This window comes from Indicator indicator, chromosome 26 (genome assembly GCF_027791375.1).
Source record: "Indicator indicator isolate 239-I01 chromosome 26, UM_Iind_1.1, whole genome shotgun sequence".
Classification (NCBI taxonomy): Eukaryota; Metazoa; Chordata; class Aves; order Piciformes; family Indicatoridae; genus Indicator; species Indicator indicator.
In genome coordinates, this window is record NC_072035.1 from 172,910 (window position 1) to 189,799 (window position 16,890).

At 47.1% G+C, this 16,890-nt stretch overlaps 2 protein-coding genes across 2 annotated transcripts; one reads left to right on the forward strand and one right to left on the reverse strand.

The window, feature by feature from the left end:
• Positions 1-355: 355 nt before the first annotated feature.
• Positions 356-6,833, reverse strand: CCDC117 (coiled-coil domain containing 117). Its single transcript, XM_054392524.1, has 5 exons — positions 6,487-6,833; positions 5,744-5,794; positions 5,148-5,381; positions 3,729-3,866; positions 356-3,184 (listed from the first exon to the last, which is right to left on the reverse strand). The coding sequence occupies exons 1-5, from the start codon at positions 6,831-6,833 to the stop codon at positions 2,932-2,934; spliced, it is 1,023 nt and encodes a 340-aa protein (XP_054248499.1). The 3' UTR covers positions 356-2,931.
• Positions 6,834-7,538: 705 nt separating this feature from the next.
• LOC128975830 (solute carrier family 2, facilitated glucose transporter member 11-like) lies at positions 7,539-16,690 on the forward strand. The gene is made up of 12 exons (XM_054392887.1): positions 7,539-7,557; positions 9,207-9,305; positions 10,849-11,009; positions 11,502-11,626; positions 11,878-12,007; positions 13,188-13,336; positions 13,473-13,660; positions 14,163-14,273; positions 14,376-14,477; positions 14,911-14,986; positions 15,476-15,603; positions 16,475-16,690. The coding sequence occupies exons 1-12, from the start codon at positions 7,540-7,542 to the stop codon at positions 16,688-16,690; spliced, it is 1,503 nt and encodes a 500-aa protein (XP_054248862.1). The 5' UTR covers position 7,539.
• The last annotated feature ends 200 nt before the right edge of the window (positions 16,691-16,890 follow it).

The following is a 16,890-nucleotide window of genomic DNA, read 5'->3' on the forward strand; positions in this document are numbered from 1 at the left end:
GGGGGCACAGACAGCACTGCCCACCTTCAGGAGTGCAGCAGTTAGCCTCCCTCACAGCTCAACACGTTCTGTGTCTTGATCAGCAACACATTTTTAATCTCTAGAAAGATCAAAGTTCTGTAAGGGTCACATTTCCTTCTTACTTGGACTCTATTCCACCTGCTGCTGTCTCCCCAGTCCAGTTGGTCACCTTGGAGGAAAGAAGTGACATGCAGCTAAATCAAAACTCTTAGGCTAGAAGAACACTCTGCCCTCCAGCTGAGGGTTTGGACAAAGCTCCCAAGGTTTTACCTTCTATTAGAAATTAAACACAGCCATCTGAAAAATATTTTAGAAAATTTATTGAAAACTGACATACAAAGGGTGAGTTGGTCCCAAGAGGACACAGACCAGAATCAGATCTTCTGAATTTCAAAATAAAGTTTTTCCCTAATACTGCATTACATTTGCCAGCCTGCCTGTGAACTGCAGCAAGAGACGCCTTTCAAGAAACCCAAAAAAGGAAACTGCTACAACACACAGAGGAGTGAGAACACAGTGAAAGTTCTCTCTTACCCTCTCCAAATGACTGATACAGCAAGACTCTTGACTTAGTTTTCCTGGACACTCAGTTCCTCCCCTTCTCCTTCACCAATTTTAAATGATTGAACCCTGTCCTCTCCTACCACAAGGACAGAAATTAATTATGATCAAAAAAAAAAAGTTTTCTCCCAAAGCAAACGTCTTGGACAGTTTTTCCCATCTCAGTCTTGGTCAACAGCCCCATACTACGTTCCTGTTTCAGGTGGCAGAATAAGAAGGAGCAGGGACGCCCCATTACCATCAAATGACTAAGAGGAAATACACCTCTGAAAGTCAACCTTTGGTACAAACTGAACAGGGTAAAAAACAAACGTGGAAGCAATCTGCACATTTCATTTGTCTTTTCAAGAGGAAAATGTAGGTTTGACAGTTTTCTCCATCCTCTTGCAATTTTAGTGTTGCTGAGATGGTTTAATCAAAACTTTCAATCCTTTCTTTTCAGCTTATTTGGGATTCAGAGTCGTCAACTAAACCAGTTCCAATGCTGAATTTTCACTATAATCCTCCAGGCTGTGGAGGCACCACATTTTTTCTACTCACTGTGACTACAGCCTTCTCCAGCCAGCATTGCTTTGTGTTGAAGCAATGGAGCACATCAGAGGCTGTGGATTTTTAAGCATGTTCAGCAGCTTAATAATAATAATAATACAAGAAAAAAAAATTTACATAGCACATGCGAGAGATTTATAGCAGACCCTGGAACAAAAGTGGCCATAATGGCAAGATAAAGCTGCACATGTTTTCCAAGCTAAAAAAGCTTCCAGACTGGCAAAATTATAGGCCAGTTTCCAGAGCAGTACCTATTCAAGTGTTAGAATGGGCTTAGTGGAGCTCTGAAATGCCTTGGCAAGAGACAGCAAATGTCACCCAAGCTTGGAGAGGAACAGCAAGACAGACAGGACTTAACAAGCAGGGCACCCTCTGAACAAAGCTGCTGGTGGCAGCCAGGAGAAAAGAAAGGATGACTGCAGAAAAGACCAGCTTGGCTCTGAAGTACCAGCTCTGGGGTCTCCAACAATAAAGAATCTGAGCACAAAGCTTCCCCCATGAACCTTGCACAGGAAGAGGTTTTTCTCACAAACAGCTGCACTGCTGTGTGCTTGCTGGCTTTACCCTAAGCAGATGTTAAAACCAGACTGCCCCACTGCAACTCTGAACAGAACCCATCAGATGGAGAGGGATCTCTCAGGAAAAGCCTCAACTCACATACAGCTCTTAATCCCTTGGGCTTTCTCAGAGAAGACTCTTTGCTTTAAGGGTTTTAAGCATAATGGAACTGTTGTGCATTAAGGAAAGGTACAAGCAGTAACTCACTGAGGATTCTCTAACACTCCAAGCAGGATACAAAATTCTTTTGGCATACCTCTCTGTAATTTATGTCCATGGCACGTGTTCTGGCTTAAATTTGAAGTCTAGAGTCCCTCAGGGGAAGACACTTCACCCACCAGCAAGTCTCAAAATCAGGGGCTTGGTTACAGACAATAATCAGGATCTGCCCCTCTTCATGCCAGAGTAAGCCAGCTCCCTGCTGCACTGACTGTGCCCTTTACTTCAGCAGCACCAAGGTGGCCTGCAACTGACTGCCAGCTGATGCACACAAGGAGCTACAGCACAAGGTCAAATGTCAGTCAGCTGGCTGAGAACCGCTTTTCTCCAGACTCTGTATCATGTGAGGAGGGGAACACAAAAGCCCCACCATGTAGGGGCCGATGACCCAAGAGATGACTATAGTGAGTGAGTATTTTGCAGGTCGGCAGCTGGTGTGAGCTTCTACAAAGCAAGAGGCTTGTATCAGCTCTAACTCCCTTCACCACCACACGTTTGCATCAAGCACAAACCAGACACAGATGGGGCAGTGTGAAAAGCTGCATTTCCATAGGGGCTGCTTTGCTAGCTGTGACTGGATTCTGAATCGTTCCTTCCTTTCCATACCTCTGTGTAACTCAAATTGAATTAACTGACAAGCGTAGTATGTGCACCAAAGACTTAATGGCTCAGTAAGTGAGAGATGTGGCTTAAGCCACAGTTACATTCAATATTTGTTTTTATACTTTACCAAAGTACAATAAAGAGGATGTTTCACCACTAAGCAAGATGGAAAAGCTATGTCTGCATTCCAAACGCCTCTGGATTGACTTCTCAGTAAAAGCAAGACCCGCCTACAGAAATTGTGGGGGGTCGGTTTCATGAAGTTGTGTCTGGACAATCCATGTTCTTAGGATTGTTAGCAGGAAAACAAAAAACAAATAGTAAAACTTTGGATTCACACATCAAACCAGGAAGAAAGTGGGAATCAAAAAAACAGCAACAAAAACCATCAGAAGCTCACCACTTCCTAAAATCTGATATCTACAACTCCATTTCTTCTTCTGCACACCCAGAGATTCCCAAACTAGCATATGGATCTGGAGACATGGCAGTCTGTTGTGACTCAGGGAATGTGTCAGTCTGTGGGGCAAAAGCAGCTCTTGGTGCTGGTGGCTTAGCTTGACACCCTTCTGTACTTTGCTGCTTGATGTTCTTAACAGAAACAGACTTCAGTTTATCTGTGAGGAACTCAGGAAGAGGTTTCCAAAGCACCAGCTCCATCGAGGGACGGCTCCTAGAAGGGACAGAGGCTCAGTTAAAATTTAAGTTCTCCAATCACAACTACTAAATGCAGAAGACCAGAGATTATCTTCATTCTTTGTGCTAGCCTGGAACTGTATTCCAGAATCCATGTATTTTTTTTCCCCTCTACTAAGTTTCCTCTTCCTTAACTAATTATCTCTAATTCCAACCCTGCATTTTCTCTTTTCTTTTGCACCAAACTTGATGACCACTGTCAGTCACACTTCAGGAGCTTCTTTTGGAAGCTCACATACATACAAGTCGAGATGTAATGGATTATTCAACAAATGTCACTCTGAACAAATGAGGATTACAAAGCAGGCAGCTTGATGACCGCTAGAGTTACACTTCTCTTTTCTATCAAGATAGTTTTTCCTATTCTTGACCAGAGAATAGGAAACAGAGAGAAATGGTCTGTCACACAGCACTGGCTGCATCATGCAGTAATTAAAGACATCTCCACAAACAGAGAGTGCGTCTCTCTTCTCATTTGCATGTGTTAACTACATAGTACCATGATTTCCTCCAGAACTTACATAGACTCTATTATTTTCTTTGTCAGGACTTCACCAAAATCCCTCTTCATCCCTTTTTTAAGGGTATCTGACAGGATAAGAGTGGGCAGATTGCTAACATTTCCATCAGCATGAACTTCCTCATCTTCATCAATTATCCTAGGAAGGGAGGGGGAAGAGGGAGATAAACACTATTGAGCACACTGTTAGCAGGCACATCCACTGCAGACTACAGTCCCATCCAGGTGCACCATGCCACATGGGGCAGACCTCACCTCGGCTGGTACCAGAAGCAGCAGGGCCCTGACAACCTGAGGCTCCTGGGCCAAGCACCCTGAGAACAGCTGTGCCACAGAACCACTTCTGGTACCTGAGCTGGCCGTGTGACCCCTGCACTAACCAGCAGTGCATGATGCAGACACCCAGAGCAAACCAATGGACTCCCTTCAGGGGAGCTGCAGGGTTCAGCCACGCCACAGGAGAGAGCCTCAGCTGTGCAGTGGCTTCACCTGCTCCATTTGAGCCTTGCTAAAAAGCCACTGAGTACAGCTCTCAACCTTTACTGATGTCAGAGATTAAAGTGGCACCAGATGTTGAAGGGATTTACAATACACTGGAGACATCTCCTTTGTTTTCATAAACCTTTTAAAGAAAATTCTGCAGTAGCCAGGAAGGGTGGGGAATGATCCTTTGTAAAGCAGATCTAGCCAGGTAATAAAGACAAACATCACTGCTCTATTTGATTACCCTGGACAAAATAAAATAATCTAACAGTACCTTGCTTCCCTTCTCACATAATTTATGGAGTAATCATCTAAAAAAAAAATCTTGTTTTACAATTTATATAAACATCTGTCTCTTCAAACAGCTGCCAACAGTGGTCATTTTAGATCTTTCGGCACATTAGCTCAGCTGGACTCAGCTGAGGTCTACACCTGACGTTCCCAGAGATCTTTCAAGGGCAAAAATGCACAGAGCATTCACTCAGTGACTACAACAGACCAGCCACAGCCACCACAGCACCCAACACCAGGCTCTGGTGTTCAGCAGCAAGATGAACCTCCGCCTTGCTGCAGGCATGCGGAGAGCTCTCTGGTTCACACTGCTCTACGCTGACAAATGCACATCTTTCTGGAGCATTCAGAAGCAGCAATCACAGAACACGCTGCAGTTTGAAGGAAAAAAGCTGAGCTCAAATCTGACCAGGTAACATCAGGTACGATTTGAGCTCTGGATACTCTGACACTGCAGAGTGATCACCAAAGGGCGGCTCTGTGTTTAGCATCTCTTGCTCTAGCACCGCCACTTTCAGATCCCCTGCCCAGAAGGCTCATCTCACCCTTACAGCATTATGAGCACACTGCTAAGTGCTAGATGAACCCTTCGACGCCCACCAAAAAGGGAAAACTCAAAACCAGTCTGCTCAACCCCTGCATTTACCTGTCCTCAATCTCCTGAAGCTTCCTGCGAGCAACCTCGCATTGCTGTTCCCCCAGTGTTTGATCCATTTCTTCACAGGGAATTTCTAACATGGCAGTTTCAGGACCGCTGCCACCACACTGACTGGCTACCTCCCCAGCTGCCTGCTGACCTGCACAGAGAATCCATTCTTCAGTGCTGGGATTCAAAGGGCAATTTTTGGCTCCTGTCAGCCTCTTCTTCCGTACAGGACAACTAGGAAACAAAGTAAGGTCACAGCTGTTAACAGAGGAAGGTGGTATTCTGCAGGACAAACTGCTACAAGCAGCAGGAGAGTTGCCAAAGCCTGGGCACGTGATGGAAACACAATCTGCACCAAGGGACAAACCCACACTGCTCTGATTAAAATCCTGGGTGCTCATGCAAGAAAACCAATGCTCACACCTAATTAACTGAAATGGATTTGGGCTCATGTGCGATTATGGGAAAGAGTCACAAATGGCAACAGCGACAGAAGCTCCCTTCCTGTGTATGCTGTAGATGAAAAGCACCCAGACCTTCAGAGAAAACAAAACAACTTAGGATTTTTCAGACCATAAAAGACAAATTTAATTTACCCTTCTGCCTCTTCTTCTAGCTTATGCTTCTTTCCACAGCGAACAGAGACACTGTAAAAGAAAAACAAATGGTTATTTAGCTTCTAACTATACCTTCCAGTGACACTAGGAAACAATATTTCCCTCTCTTAAAATGTCACCAGCAGCTAAGAGCTACAGTCACAGTATGTCAGCAGCTGTGAAAGGAGTGGAAGCTCTGGACAATAAACAAACATTTTGTTCTACAGAAAGTTAAAGAAAGCTGTAATTGCTCAGTTCTCCAAGCAGAATTCCATGCTAAGCAACACACCAAAAAAATGAGAAACTCTCTTTTCCACAAGGGGTAAGATCAATTTTTGCTAAAAGTCACATGCATCAAGAAGTAACAGGCAACACAACTTCAGTCTCTTCATACATTGTCTCACAATGGCAGATTCAAATTAAACACAACCCAGCAACAACCTTTCATGGAACAATTTAAATTTGTTGTGCTCATGAGAAAGAGCAAATCTTTTAAAAGGACAAAAAGTACATGAGCTTATAAGCACGTCAAGAGGCTGATGATCTTAATCACATCTCTTTCCTCCTGAATGCCCCTTCACCCTCCTCCAACGAGTACAGCACAAGCCCAGCTCAGTACACAACAAGTGTTACTAGGGGCACACAAACCGCAGCTCGCCCGGGAAACAACACCCGTGCCACGCTCCCGCCGTGCCCGGGACACCTGCTCCTTCCCCGTCCACTGCAGCTGGTCTGGCACTTACTGGCTGTGGCCCGGCGGCAGGTGCAGGCCGTGCGGACGAGCCGCACTGGTGAAGGAACCCACCGGCGCCACGGGCAGTCCCTCGTTGCAACTCCCGAGCGCGGCCAGCGAGGCAATGTCGAAGCCGCTTTGCAGGTACAGGCCGGAGGAACCACCGCCGTCGTTTTCGTTCCCTGCCGTTATCACCATGGGCGGCTGCAGACGGTCGTGGCCGAAGGCTCCGGACTGGAGATCGTCCCGCACAGCTGCCGCAGGACCGTGAGGGTCATGGGCCGCGGCGGGGACCTGGGGAAACTCCACGGCGGCGCCTGAGGGGATGCCCTGACAAGATCTGCCCAGCGCTGCCATTTCCTGCTGCCGGGGGGAGAGAGAACATGAACGCCTCCCGTCCGCTCCGCCGAGCGGGACAGTCGTGCTCCGACCCGGCCCGGCCCGTGGCGCTCCGCAGGGAGGCCGCGCAGAGCGGCGCCGCTGGACGACGCAGGTGACCCTAGCCCGCGGCACCGCCGAGCGCCCTGGCCCAGCCCGCCCCGGCCCTCCCCGGTACCACAGCAGCCAGCAGCCGCCTGCCCGCGCAGCACTTACCGCCGGGCCGGGCCGGGCCCGGAGCTGGACGACGTCGCCAGAGTCCAGGTCCTTTCTAGGCCTTTCGCCGCGCTCGGAGAAGGCGGGCGGGGGCACGATGGGAGTTGTAGTCCCGGGCGGCGGCGGCCCGCGGGGCGCGGCGGGAGCTGTAGTCCCGGGCGGTGGCAGCCCGCAGGGTGGGGAGTCCCTGCCAGAGCCGGGGCAGTGCTGCGGCGGCCATGGGGCAGCGCGGGCTCACGGTGCGCGGCAGGGCTGTTCTCGCCGGCAGCGGCCAAACCTCAGCTCCCAAAGGGATGCTAAAACAGAGCTGCTTTTGTCCGCGGCCTGGCTAATCTCTGCCGCCGGCGGTCTGGCCACGGGGCCGGGGCGAGCCGGCGCGCAGCAGCCAAATCCCAGTCAGGTGAGGAGCTGGGCCCTCCCCTCCGCTGCGGGCGGGCGAGCGAGCGCTGCCGTCGGGAGTTGCTGGGAGATGCCACCGAAGACTCAGGTAATCACCCGTCAGTGTCTGTAGGAGCTGAGAGCTGCAGCCGGCGAGGGCCTGGCCGCTGCTTTCTGCTCTGGCTTCAGCGAGGAAAGTGCCTGGGGTGCGGTGCTGCAGATGGGAGCGTTCCCCATTAGCCGCTGTAAAGCCTGGCGAGAGCCCGGCACGACAGGCGTGAAGAAGTCGTGAACCGCTGAGAATTCCAGTGGCTAGAGATAGAAAGCAAAAGTTGTGTTTTAATACAATAATAACTTCATTTATTTGACACCTTTTATTCCTTTAGTGTAGTTTACTAAATTTTGCAAAGGAAATGAAACTCTGCCCATACTCCAAATGGAGCACCAGCCCCTACTGAGAGGGTCTAGCACGCTCAGCAAGGTAAGCAGAATGGCCTTGGCCCCGAGGATGAGTCCTGCAGAGTTTGTAGCTTTAACAGTGGTCACAGATGTGAAATTCTCGGATTGTGTCATGTTTACTTTTAAATAAAAATGATCAGGCTGCTAAAATTTTGTTTTCCTTAGACACCCAGCAGCATTTTCAGATGGAAGCTGTAAAAGCACATCTTCTGATTCTTATGTTTGACACTGAATGTACATTGGGGTTTTTTGTGGTGTGTTTCTGAAGTGAGCTGAAAGTGCTTTTGAGCTGTCAGGAATGAAGCAGCTCACAGAGCAGATCAGGCTCTGAGAAATGGGGGCCCAAGCTCCAGTGGGACACTGGACACACAGTGGGACAGTGTGCATGTAAGGAGCGCTCACCTGCTTTGGGCAGGAAGGAGGGAGCTGCCCTAACAAAGCCTAAGTTATAGGGTGGGTGTGTGGGTGTGTGTGGGTGTGTATGTGTGTGTTAATGATTCTGGGGCTTTTTGCTAGCCTGTAGTGCTGTCACATTCAGTAAGAACTGGAGTTGAAGAGCATCACAAAACCAGACACTGCATAAGTCTCTAGAGATCTTCTCTGTCTCAGAAGCCTTTTTGTGATGAATTGGAACTCTTCTGAGATAAGAATGTACCACAGTAATGGTTCCTGTTGGCCTTAAAACCTAAGAGCCTGTGAATCTATTAGTCTTAGTTCCTAAATTCTGATTTAGGTATGTAACTAGGTGCTCAATGCTGAAAATGTTAAAAATTAATGCAACGAACTTTTGACTGAATGCTGTTATGAGTGAGCAGCTTGTGCTGATCTAAAACACCATGGCTTAGCACTTGCTAACAGGCATCCATTAATTCAGTTAGGAACTTGCTGAGGGAAAGAAAATAAAGTTAATTCTCACACCTCAGCTGTAGAAGTCGGGATTTGGCTCATTCTCATACTGAGTCATTGTGCCTCTAGAACCAACCGTGAACATTTCTGACATTCCTTCATCCAAAATGGATCCCATGAGCAGTTCACGCCCATAGCACTTACCCAGTTCTGTGACCATACTGGCAGCAGGGCAGGGGGTGCTTGGAGCTGCATCTCCGAAAGATGGTAGTGACCATGGTCAGAATCCCACTGCAGAGGTGTGAGAGTTTATGCAGTTTCCTAAGCAGTTATTTTCACTGTTCAAAGCTAACTGCACTCTGTGTTTCACCAGGGTTTTCTCCTGGATACCATATGCACATTGGCTCAAGGCCCTGTTGCTTTTCATGCCCAATGCTCTCTTCTGTGCTCTAGTTCCCCAGCTGGACCTTGTTCCTGGCTGTCTGTGCTGTTGGAATCGGAGGGACCTTTCAGTATGGATATAATGTTTCCATTATCAATGCACCCACCCAGGTAAAATACCCTTCCTTGTTCACAGAGTTGTTTTACAGCAAGGGAGGTGTCCTGGCTAGCTGGCTCAGGGGTCCAGCATGCTCTCACTGCCATGGCAGCAAGAGCCAAGGCAGGCTTTCTCTCATCTGAAGGCTTCTTGCTGATTTCCAGAATGGTTTCATGTGAATTTGTGTGTGAGTGCCTCCCATGAGAGGTATTCTGTGTCAGATAAAAGTGGCAAGTGTGCCGCACAAATACCTCTGATAAAGTCTGATTTAGAAGAATTATCTAAGTCAGTAATGTCTTCCAGGTGCACCTTTGTCTAAAGTAGCTCAGAACATTAAGAACGGAACAGTGCAGAGTGGAGTAGAACAGAACATTGTCAGTTCTCAGGAACATACAATGATCAGCTGGTCCAACTGCCTGACCAAAAGCTAAAGCATGTTGAGGGCATCATCTAGACGCCTCTAATGACGGTCTTGGGGCATCAACCACCTCTCTAGGCAGCCTGTTTCAGTGTGTGACCCCCTGTCCTGTGAAATCTCACCACTGTTTCTCCTTATGTCAAGATTAAAACTCCCGTGACACAGCTTGGAACCATTCCTATAGCTGCCATCACTGTGTGACAGGGAAGAGGATAGTTACAGTTGTTGACAAGGCAACTTGCTGAGAAAGAACTTAGTCTGTAGTGTCTGAGTTCCTCATAGTTATTTTCATCTACTTGTATTGCCATGGCCTTGAAGACTCTGCATGTTTCGTGGATGACTGGAGAGGATCTTGTGAGAACGATTAGCATGTTTTCTGCTGCCAGCTGTTTTTTTTCCCTTGTGGAGCTGAATTTGATACAACCTTGTATACTTTTTACAAAGGCTAAAGTAAGCTGTTTGTGAAAGAAGATGTAATATGCTGGAAACAGAGAGGCCAGCTTTGTTCTGGCTGTGCTTGCTGGTAAAGAGCAGGAGCCTCTGGTTACAGATACAGGTCAGTTTAGGAGTTTCCTAGTAAAAAAGCATGTGGAGAAACAGTTTAAAAGTTCTGACACATGAATACTGTAAGAAAGGCAGAGGAATGTTAGAGCTGCAGAAAGGGTTTTACTCTGAATTGTTGGATTGCACCAAGGCAGGAAGGTTTAAATCCAGTTCCAGAATGAGTCTCCTGACTGTAAAATTTTTTTAGGTTACCTGAGACCTCTGTGTTTTGAGATGCTCCTAAAAACCAGTAGGACCTACCCACCCATCCCATTCCCCCTCCATTCAGAAGGCCCTCAGAACTCTTTCACAGCATTACGTGGGGAGGTTTTGCTTCTCCTCCAATGGAACACAGCCTCGGCTGAGGGGGAGTACGAAAGCAAAGCTGCTCAACAGTCTTTGAGATGGGGGGGGCTGGGAAATGGTGCTGTGGTCAAGGAAGGTTCTATCAGTCTTTGGTGTTTTTAACACAGCTGAGATGATACCTTTTGTTAGTGCCTAGAACTGGCTTTCAGGATTGAGGTGCAAGCTGTTTACAGTGCTGAGATGCAGGGCTGCACCTAATGCTGTGCATCCCTCATTCTTTGCTGCTGCAGCACATACACAAGTTCTTAAATGAAACCTGGACCAGGCGGTACCACGAGGCACTCAACCCCGACCTGCTGACTTTTCTTTGGTCTGTCATTGCTTCCATATTCTCACTTGGAGGCCTGTGTGGAGCCCTGATGGGAGGCAGCATGGCCATTTGGCTGGGCAGGTGAGTTACAGCAGCAGGCACAGCAGCTTCTTTTCTTTTCCCACTTTCTCACTGGAATATGAAGTAAATAAATGGGAAAAGAGTGGGGGAAAATGTACCTTTGGTGACTATAAAAGTTTTTCACTCCAAAGCAGAGTTTTCTAGTAGAATTTTACAGTTTGTTCCAACGTGACTTTAAAATATAAGTCCTGAATGATAGCCTCCAGTCTGGTGTTTCTATTGCATTTATCTAAATGGGCACATGTATCCATGGAGCAACAGTGAACACAGGTCCCCATTTGCAGCCTTGTGCTGGGTTAACCCAGCCTGCTCTCACAAGCCCCTGGCCCCAGAGAAGGTCTGATTTGTAGGAGTAAGTGGTTGTGCCAGATCCCTGGACTGCCAGTGCACAGCACATCCCTGCAGTGTAAAGCCCATGCTTTCCATATTACCGGAAAGGAAAGCTTTTTGTTTCCTTAATGTATTTGGGATTTTTTTCCCTCTCCTCTTTAGGAAAGGAGCTCTTCTGATGAATAACATCATAGCAATACTGGCCTCCACTTTAATGGGCATCAGTTTTCCTACAGGATTGTTTGAGTTGCTGATTGCTGGAAGGTTTTTGATTGGCATAAATTCAGGTGAATCATTTCCTCTTCCTCTTTTGAATAAAGTGCAGTGAATGATGAATTGTTGTTACTGGTGACTGTCAGCATTGCACTGTGTGCATATACTGCTTTGTAGACATGGTGACAAAAACCTTCTGTAGTCTAATTTGGAATCCTAAATTAATAGGAAATCAGCTAAGCCTGATTTTCTACATGTTTTGGTTCAGTAATTCTTTTCAAAGCAAAACCCATTAATAGGAAAATGTTTTTCCATTTTCTTCCAGGTATTGGGATCTGTGTGCAGCCTCTGTATATTGGAGAGGTTGCCCCAAAACATCTTAGAGGTGGCATGGCCATGGGGACTTCCATCTTTCTGACTGGGGGGATTCTGACAGGACAAATAATTGGCTTGAGGTTAGAAATGCCTTTTTTTTCCTGCCTTGGGTTACCGGCATGTAAAGAATTGCAATTCCCTGCAGCTCTCTGCAAAACATTCACTGGGGCCATTGTTGCAATACTGAATCAGCTTCTCACAGAAGGTCTGCCTCTGAGGTGGATACCTGGCTTTTGTCACCTTCTTGCTACAGCTCAAACCATCTGTGCTGTCTCCCCAGGGAAGTGTTCTCAGTTTAGGTGCTGTTGGCCAGAACAGCATCAGTAAAGCAGCCACATTTTTGCTGAGTTCATATTTTCAGCCAATTTCTTGCTGGAGACAGTGGAGGTTCAGAAGACAGGACTTGAGAGCAGAGGCCTGGTACTTTCTGTCTGGTAGCACTGCTGCTGGTTTTATGCCCTGTGAGAGCAGATAAAGTTGGTATGGACTGTACCCACTTAGACCTTAAGCTGTTCCAAAAAGCTTCTTTCAAATCTGCTAGAGTGCTTCCAGTGCCTGCAAGCAGCTGCTGGCAGCCTGAGGCACAGAAATGTTAGTTACTTCTTGCTTTGTCCTTTTACAGAAGCACTCAGACTTCTCTTTCTTTGCCCTGGTTACTGGCTTGTGAATTCACTGATCTGGCTGGATATCTCAGGTGGGAAGTGCAGAACATCAGTAGAGCATAAATTCAACTGCATAGCCAGGGGTCAGTGTTTCAAATGCAACATCCCTTTTAAAAGTTTACATTGCCCACAGCACCTCATCTAAGGACAGTCTGACTCTAAAGGCAGTCACTGTAGTGACTCTTTCCTGTGCAGCACACCTTGTTAGGTCAGCTAGGAGCAGTCTCAGATGCCTTCCGGGGCTCCTTTCACTCTTCAAAGCCTGCTGGCCTTCAGGTGAGGCCTGCATGCTTTTGCTGTCCTGCCTTGCTAGGAAACACTCCTCTGGCCAATCTGAAGGTGATGCCTAGGAGCAGCACAGCAACAAGCAGCAAGTAAAGCAGCACTGCTCATCTCTGCCTGGGTGAAACTGATTTCAGAGGCACTGGGAGGTACCTTCCCAACCTCTTTCTGCTGAGGTTCACAAGACTTAGGGAACTGGTTACAAGGGAACGTCTCTCAAAGAACAAGCATCTTGCTGCCATAAGTTTTCTGAATACTCATTAATAGCTAATTACTTGGAGTTGATTTTTTCCCTTCTTTACCACACCTCTCCTAGGGAATTACTGGGTGGAGAAGCATACTGGCCTCTCTTGCTATCCAGCAGCTGTTTACCAGCATTTGCCCAACTGTTATTCCTGCCATGGTTTCCTGAAAGCCCCAGATACCTCCTTATAGACAGAGGTGATGAGCTGAGCTGTGCCAAAGGTAATGAGTTACTTTTCCCCTAGCTTCCTAAAGCTGTTTTTCCTATCCTGGCAACAGCCAGATGGTTCTGGAAAGAGATGATTTGCCTGGAGCTGTGGTCAGTAGGTCACCATAAGAGGCTTTATCCTGTTCCTAGCACTGAAGTGGTTCCATGGCTCTTCCGAGTATCGGCGGGAGATGGAAGATATCCAGCGGGAATGTTGTGCCTTGGATGGGGAGAAGCCCAGGAAGCCCTGGCAGCTGTTCCATGACCATGGCGTGAGGTGGCAGCTGGTCACTGTGATTGTGACCACCATGGGCCAGCAGCTCAGCGGCATCAATGCGGTGAGCTGCCAGCCCTGCAGGCAGATGCAAGGGTCTCATTCCCTTCCAGCTCCCAGCCTCCTGCTCACACCCAGGATCCATGCAGAGCAGCCTGGGGAGAGGGGACAAGTGGGGAGGAGCATCTTTCTCTTATTGCTCTTTGTCTGTTGTTGATTCTTTGGTCACTTCTGTGTTTCTAGTATGTAAGAATCTCTCAGGAGTGACTGGCTGCTTGTGCTCACATTGCTCTGAGAATGTAAATAAGGGTGGATCAGCTTGTGCCATTTGTTTGCTGTAAGAGTGAAGCATTCTGTTCAGTGAGTTGATATTTGAAGACAGCAGTGCATGTTACCTAGACATGAATTTAACAGGTTCCCCTTGCTGCTTAGGACAAATCCATAATTCACAAAATGGGTGCCTTGAGCTGTGTGTTTGGTATCACCCTCCTTTTGTTTTCAGGTGACTATTTAACTGCCAGGAACACACTGAGTAGTTCTTTTTTTTTTTTTCTTTCCTGCTGTAGATTTATTTCTATGCAACTTACATTTTTGAACAAGCTGGGATCTCATCAGAACAAATCCCCTATGTGACACTCGGGACTGGAGCTTGTGAGTGCCTCACAGCCCTCACCTGTGTAAGTAGCAATCTGGTCTCCCTCCTGCCACAGAGGAACAATTCTCCTTGAGGAGTCCTGGTAGCTGTGAGATGGTAATGGGAAACTCTGTCTTGTCCACAGGGCTTACTGATAGACTACGTGGGAAGGAGATACCTCATTGTTGGGGGTTATCTCCTCATGACCCTTTGGAGCATCGTTCTAACCTTCTCCCTGACCTACCAGGTGTAAAGAAGGGCTCATTTATATTAGATGGTACAACTCGAGTGGAGACACTCAAAGGAAGCTGGAAGACAAGAGATGTCTTAAGCTTAAAGTAAAAAAATGGCAGCAGCTGAAAGATGGAATAATTCTGCAGCCATAGCTCCCCAAAATTAGAGAATGCTCTCAGATAAGGTTTGACCAGGTGCTGGGCTGAAAGCTGCAGCTGGGTTTGATGCTGACACAACTGATGACAACACAGCATTTATTCTGTTTTTTAAAGGTGTTTAAACTATTACATGAACAATTGTTAATGCCTCTGAAGCAGTCCAGTTAAATAAATCAGCTGGGAACAGCCACGAGTGACCATTGGAATAGCAAAAGTAGATGGAATTGCTAAGCCAAACTTGAACAGTGGATCTCAGAATCTGAACTAACCCTTCCAATTCTGTTGCAGGAGCTGTACCCATGGGTGCCTTACGTGAGCATGGCAGCTCTGTTTGCCTTCATCCTGAGCTTTGGGCTGGGGCCAGGTATGATAGCAATGGTGCTTTGCAAGGCTGATGTCTGGGGCCAGGGCATGTCAGCAACTTGGGAGGTGAGGCAGGCAGAAGGGATGAGCTGTAGGGCTGCTGGTGCTCTGGCTAAGGACATGAGTGGGCCCATCCCATCAGAACAGTGCATCAGTCCATTGCCTGAACCTGAGGCTTATTGTGAACTGCTTGGGGGGGTGGTGGTGTCTTAGCTCTGGCCTTCAGGCGAGTCATCCGAGCAGCAGCCCAAGAGACTTGCAGAGGACCTTTGCTCCCCGAGCAGTGCTGCTGATAGGGTCACTTCTCAGGAGGACACTTGGCACATGGGCAGTGGGGTTCAGAAATGTGCTGCTAAGAGTAATGTTTGGTTTAGTAGAATTAGATCAGCTAGTGGCATGTTCCAGAGCACCTCAGCTGTTCTGTGGTTGGGTGCACTACAGATGGACATTTGCCATGCTAACCTATTCCATTTCTGAACCTCTTCCCCAGGTGGCATAACCAACACCCTGACAGCTGAGCTCTTCATACAGTCCTCACGTCCTGCTGCTTACATGATAGCAGGGGCTGTTAGCTGGGTCAGTTTCTTCACAATTGGGATGCTCTTTCCCTTTATTGTGGTAAGTATACCAAAATTTCTCCTGATTGCCTCCCCTACTATTTCATCTTCTCTCAGGCTCCATCAAACTGCTTTCCTTTACCCAGTAACACTTAATCACAGGCTGCACTCTGCCCCTCAGCCAAGTGTAACTGGATTCAGTCCCTCTTAAAGTATTTTGTAGGTATCAATGAAAAATAACACACTAAGGAAAAGTAAAAATAATGCATGGGGATAATTTTACTGCTCAGATCTAAAGAACTCAAAAAGGTGAAGGTATGAAAACTAGAACAAAACAGACACTGAGATTCACTTTAGTGCCTTGTGCTTTGATGTCAAAGTAAAGTAAAGCAGTGCCTGGGGCAGGTGGTTACCACCTTCTCTAGGCTCTGCACAGGAAAAACAACACAGGCTTGAATTTCTAGCTTTGTTCTGTTTTAGCCCTTCCTCTGGAGAGCAAAGCATGCAGAATGCAGGCAGCAGGGCACCTTGATGTGAGCAATCCTTCTTGGCTGAACTCTGCTCATCGGTGGGATACTTGGGTTTTAAGGTACAGTGTTGGAAAACATTTGCAGGCATTCAGAAAGAGAGAAATCCTCTCCCATTACAGTGTGAGAGAGCTAAGCAGCAAATGCTGCCTTGTCATTACACTGCTTGCAGGGGGTTAAATAGCTGATTTGTTTGGTTTTTAATAAATTACTAACCAGGTAGGTAAGACTGCCAAGGGCTGTGCAGTAAGTAAAGTTATATGTAAAGGAATGATAGACTGGAGGTCCTGTTACTGAAACACCTAGCAGCAGTGGTAGGTGTGGATGGAAACAAAACACACTCTGCTTTCCAACCCACCCTGCTGTGCTTGAAATGTGTTGCAATGAAGTAAATTTTCCTTTCAGAATGGACTGAAGCAGTATTGTTTTCTGGTGTTCTTGCTCGAGTGCTCCTCAGTTGCTGCTTTCATCTTTCTCGTGATTCCTGAGACAAAAAACAAATCTTTTCTGGAAATCCAAAAGGATTTTCACAAGCTTAACTTTGGAAGAAACAGCAGGAAAAAGGAAACAGAGCTGAATGAAAGACGACAACTTCGTGATGAGTTTAAACATTGTCTGTAATTTTACTTCTGTAACAGAATCTTAATGAGAATTAGCAATAGCCTCTTCTAAACTAGCAGTGTGCAGCACAAACATGTAGCTGCTTACACCCTGCTGTGTGTTGAGCGGGAACTTAATCAAGACAAGCTGACCTTTCTGGAGTGCTGCTAAACACGTATTGCGGAGATGCTATTCACCACCTGTGAACTCATGATGCTGTC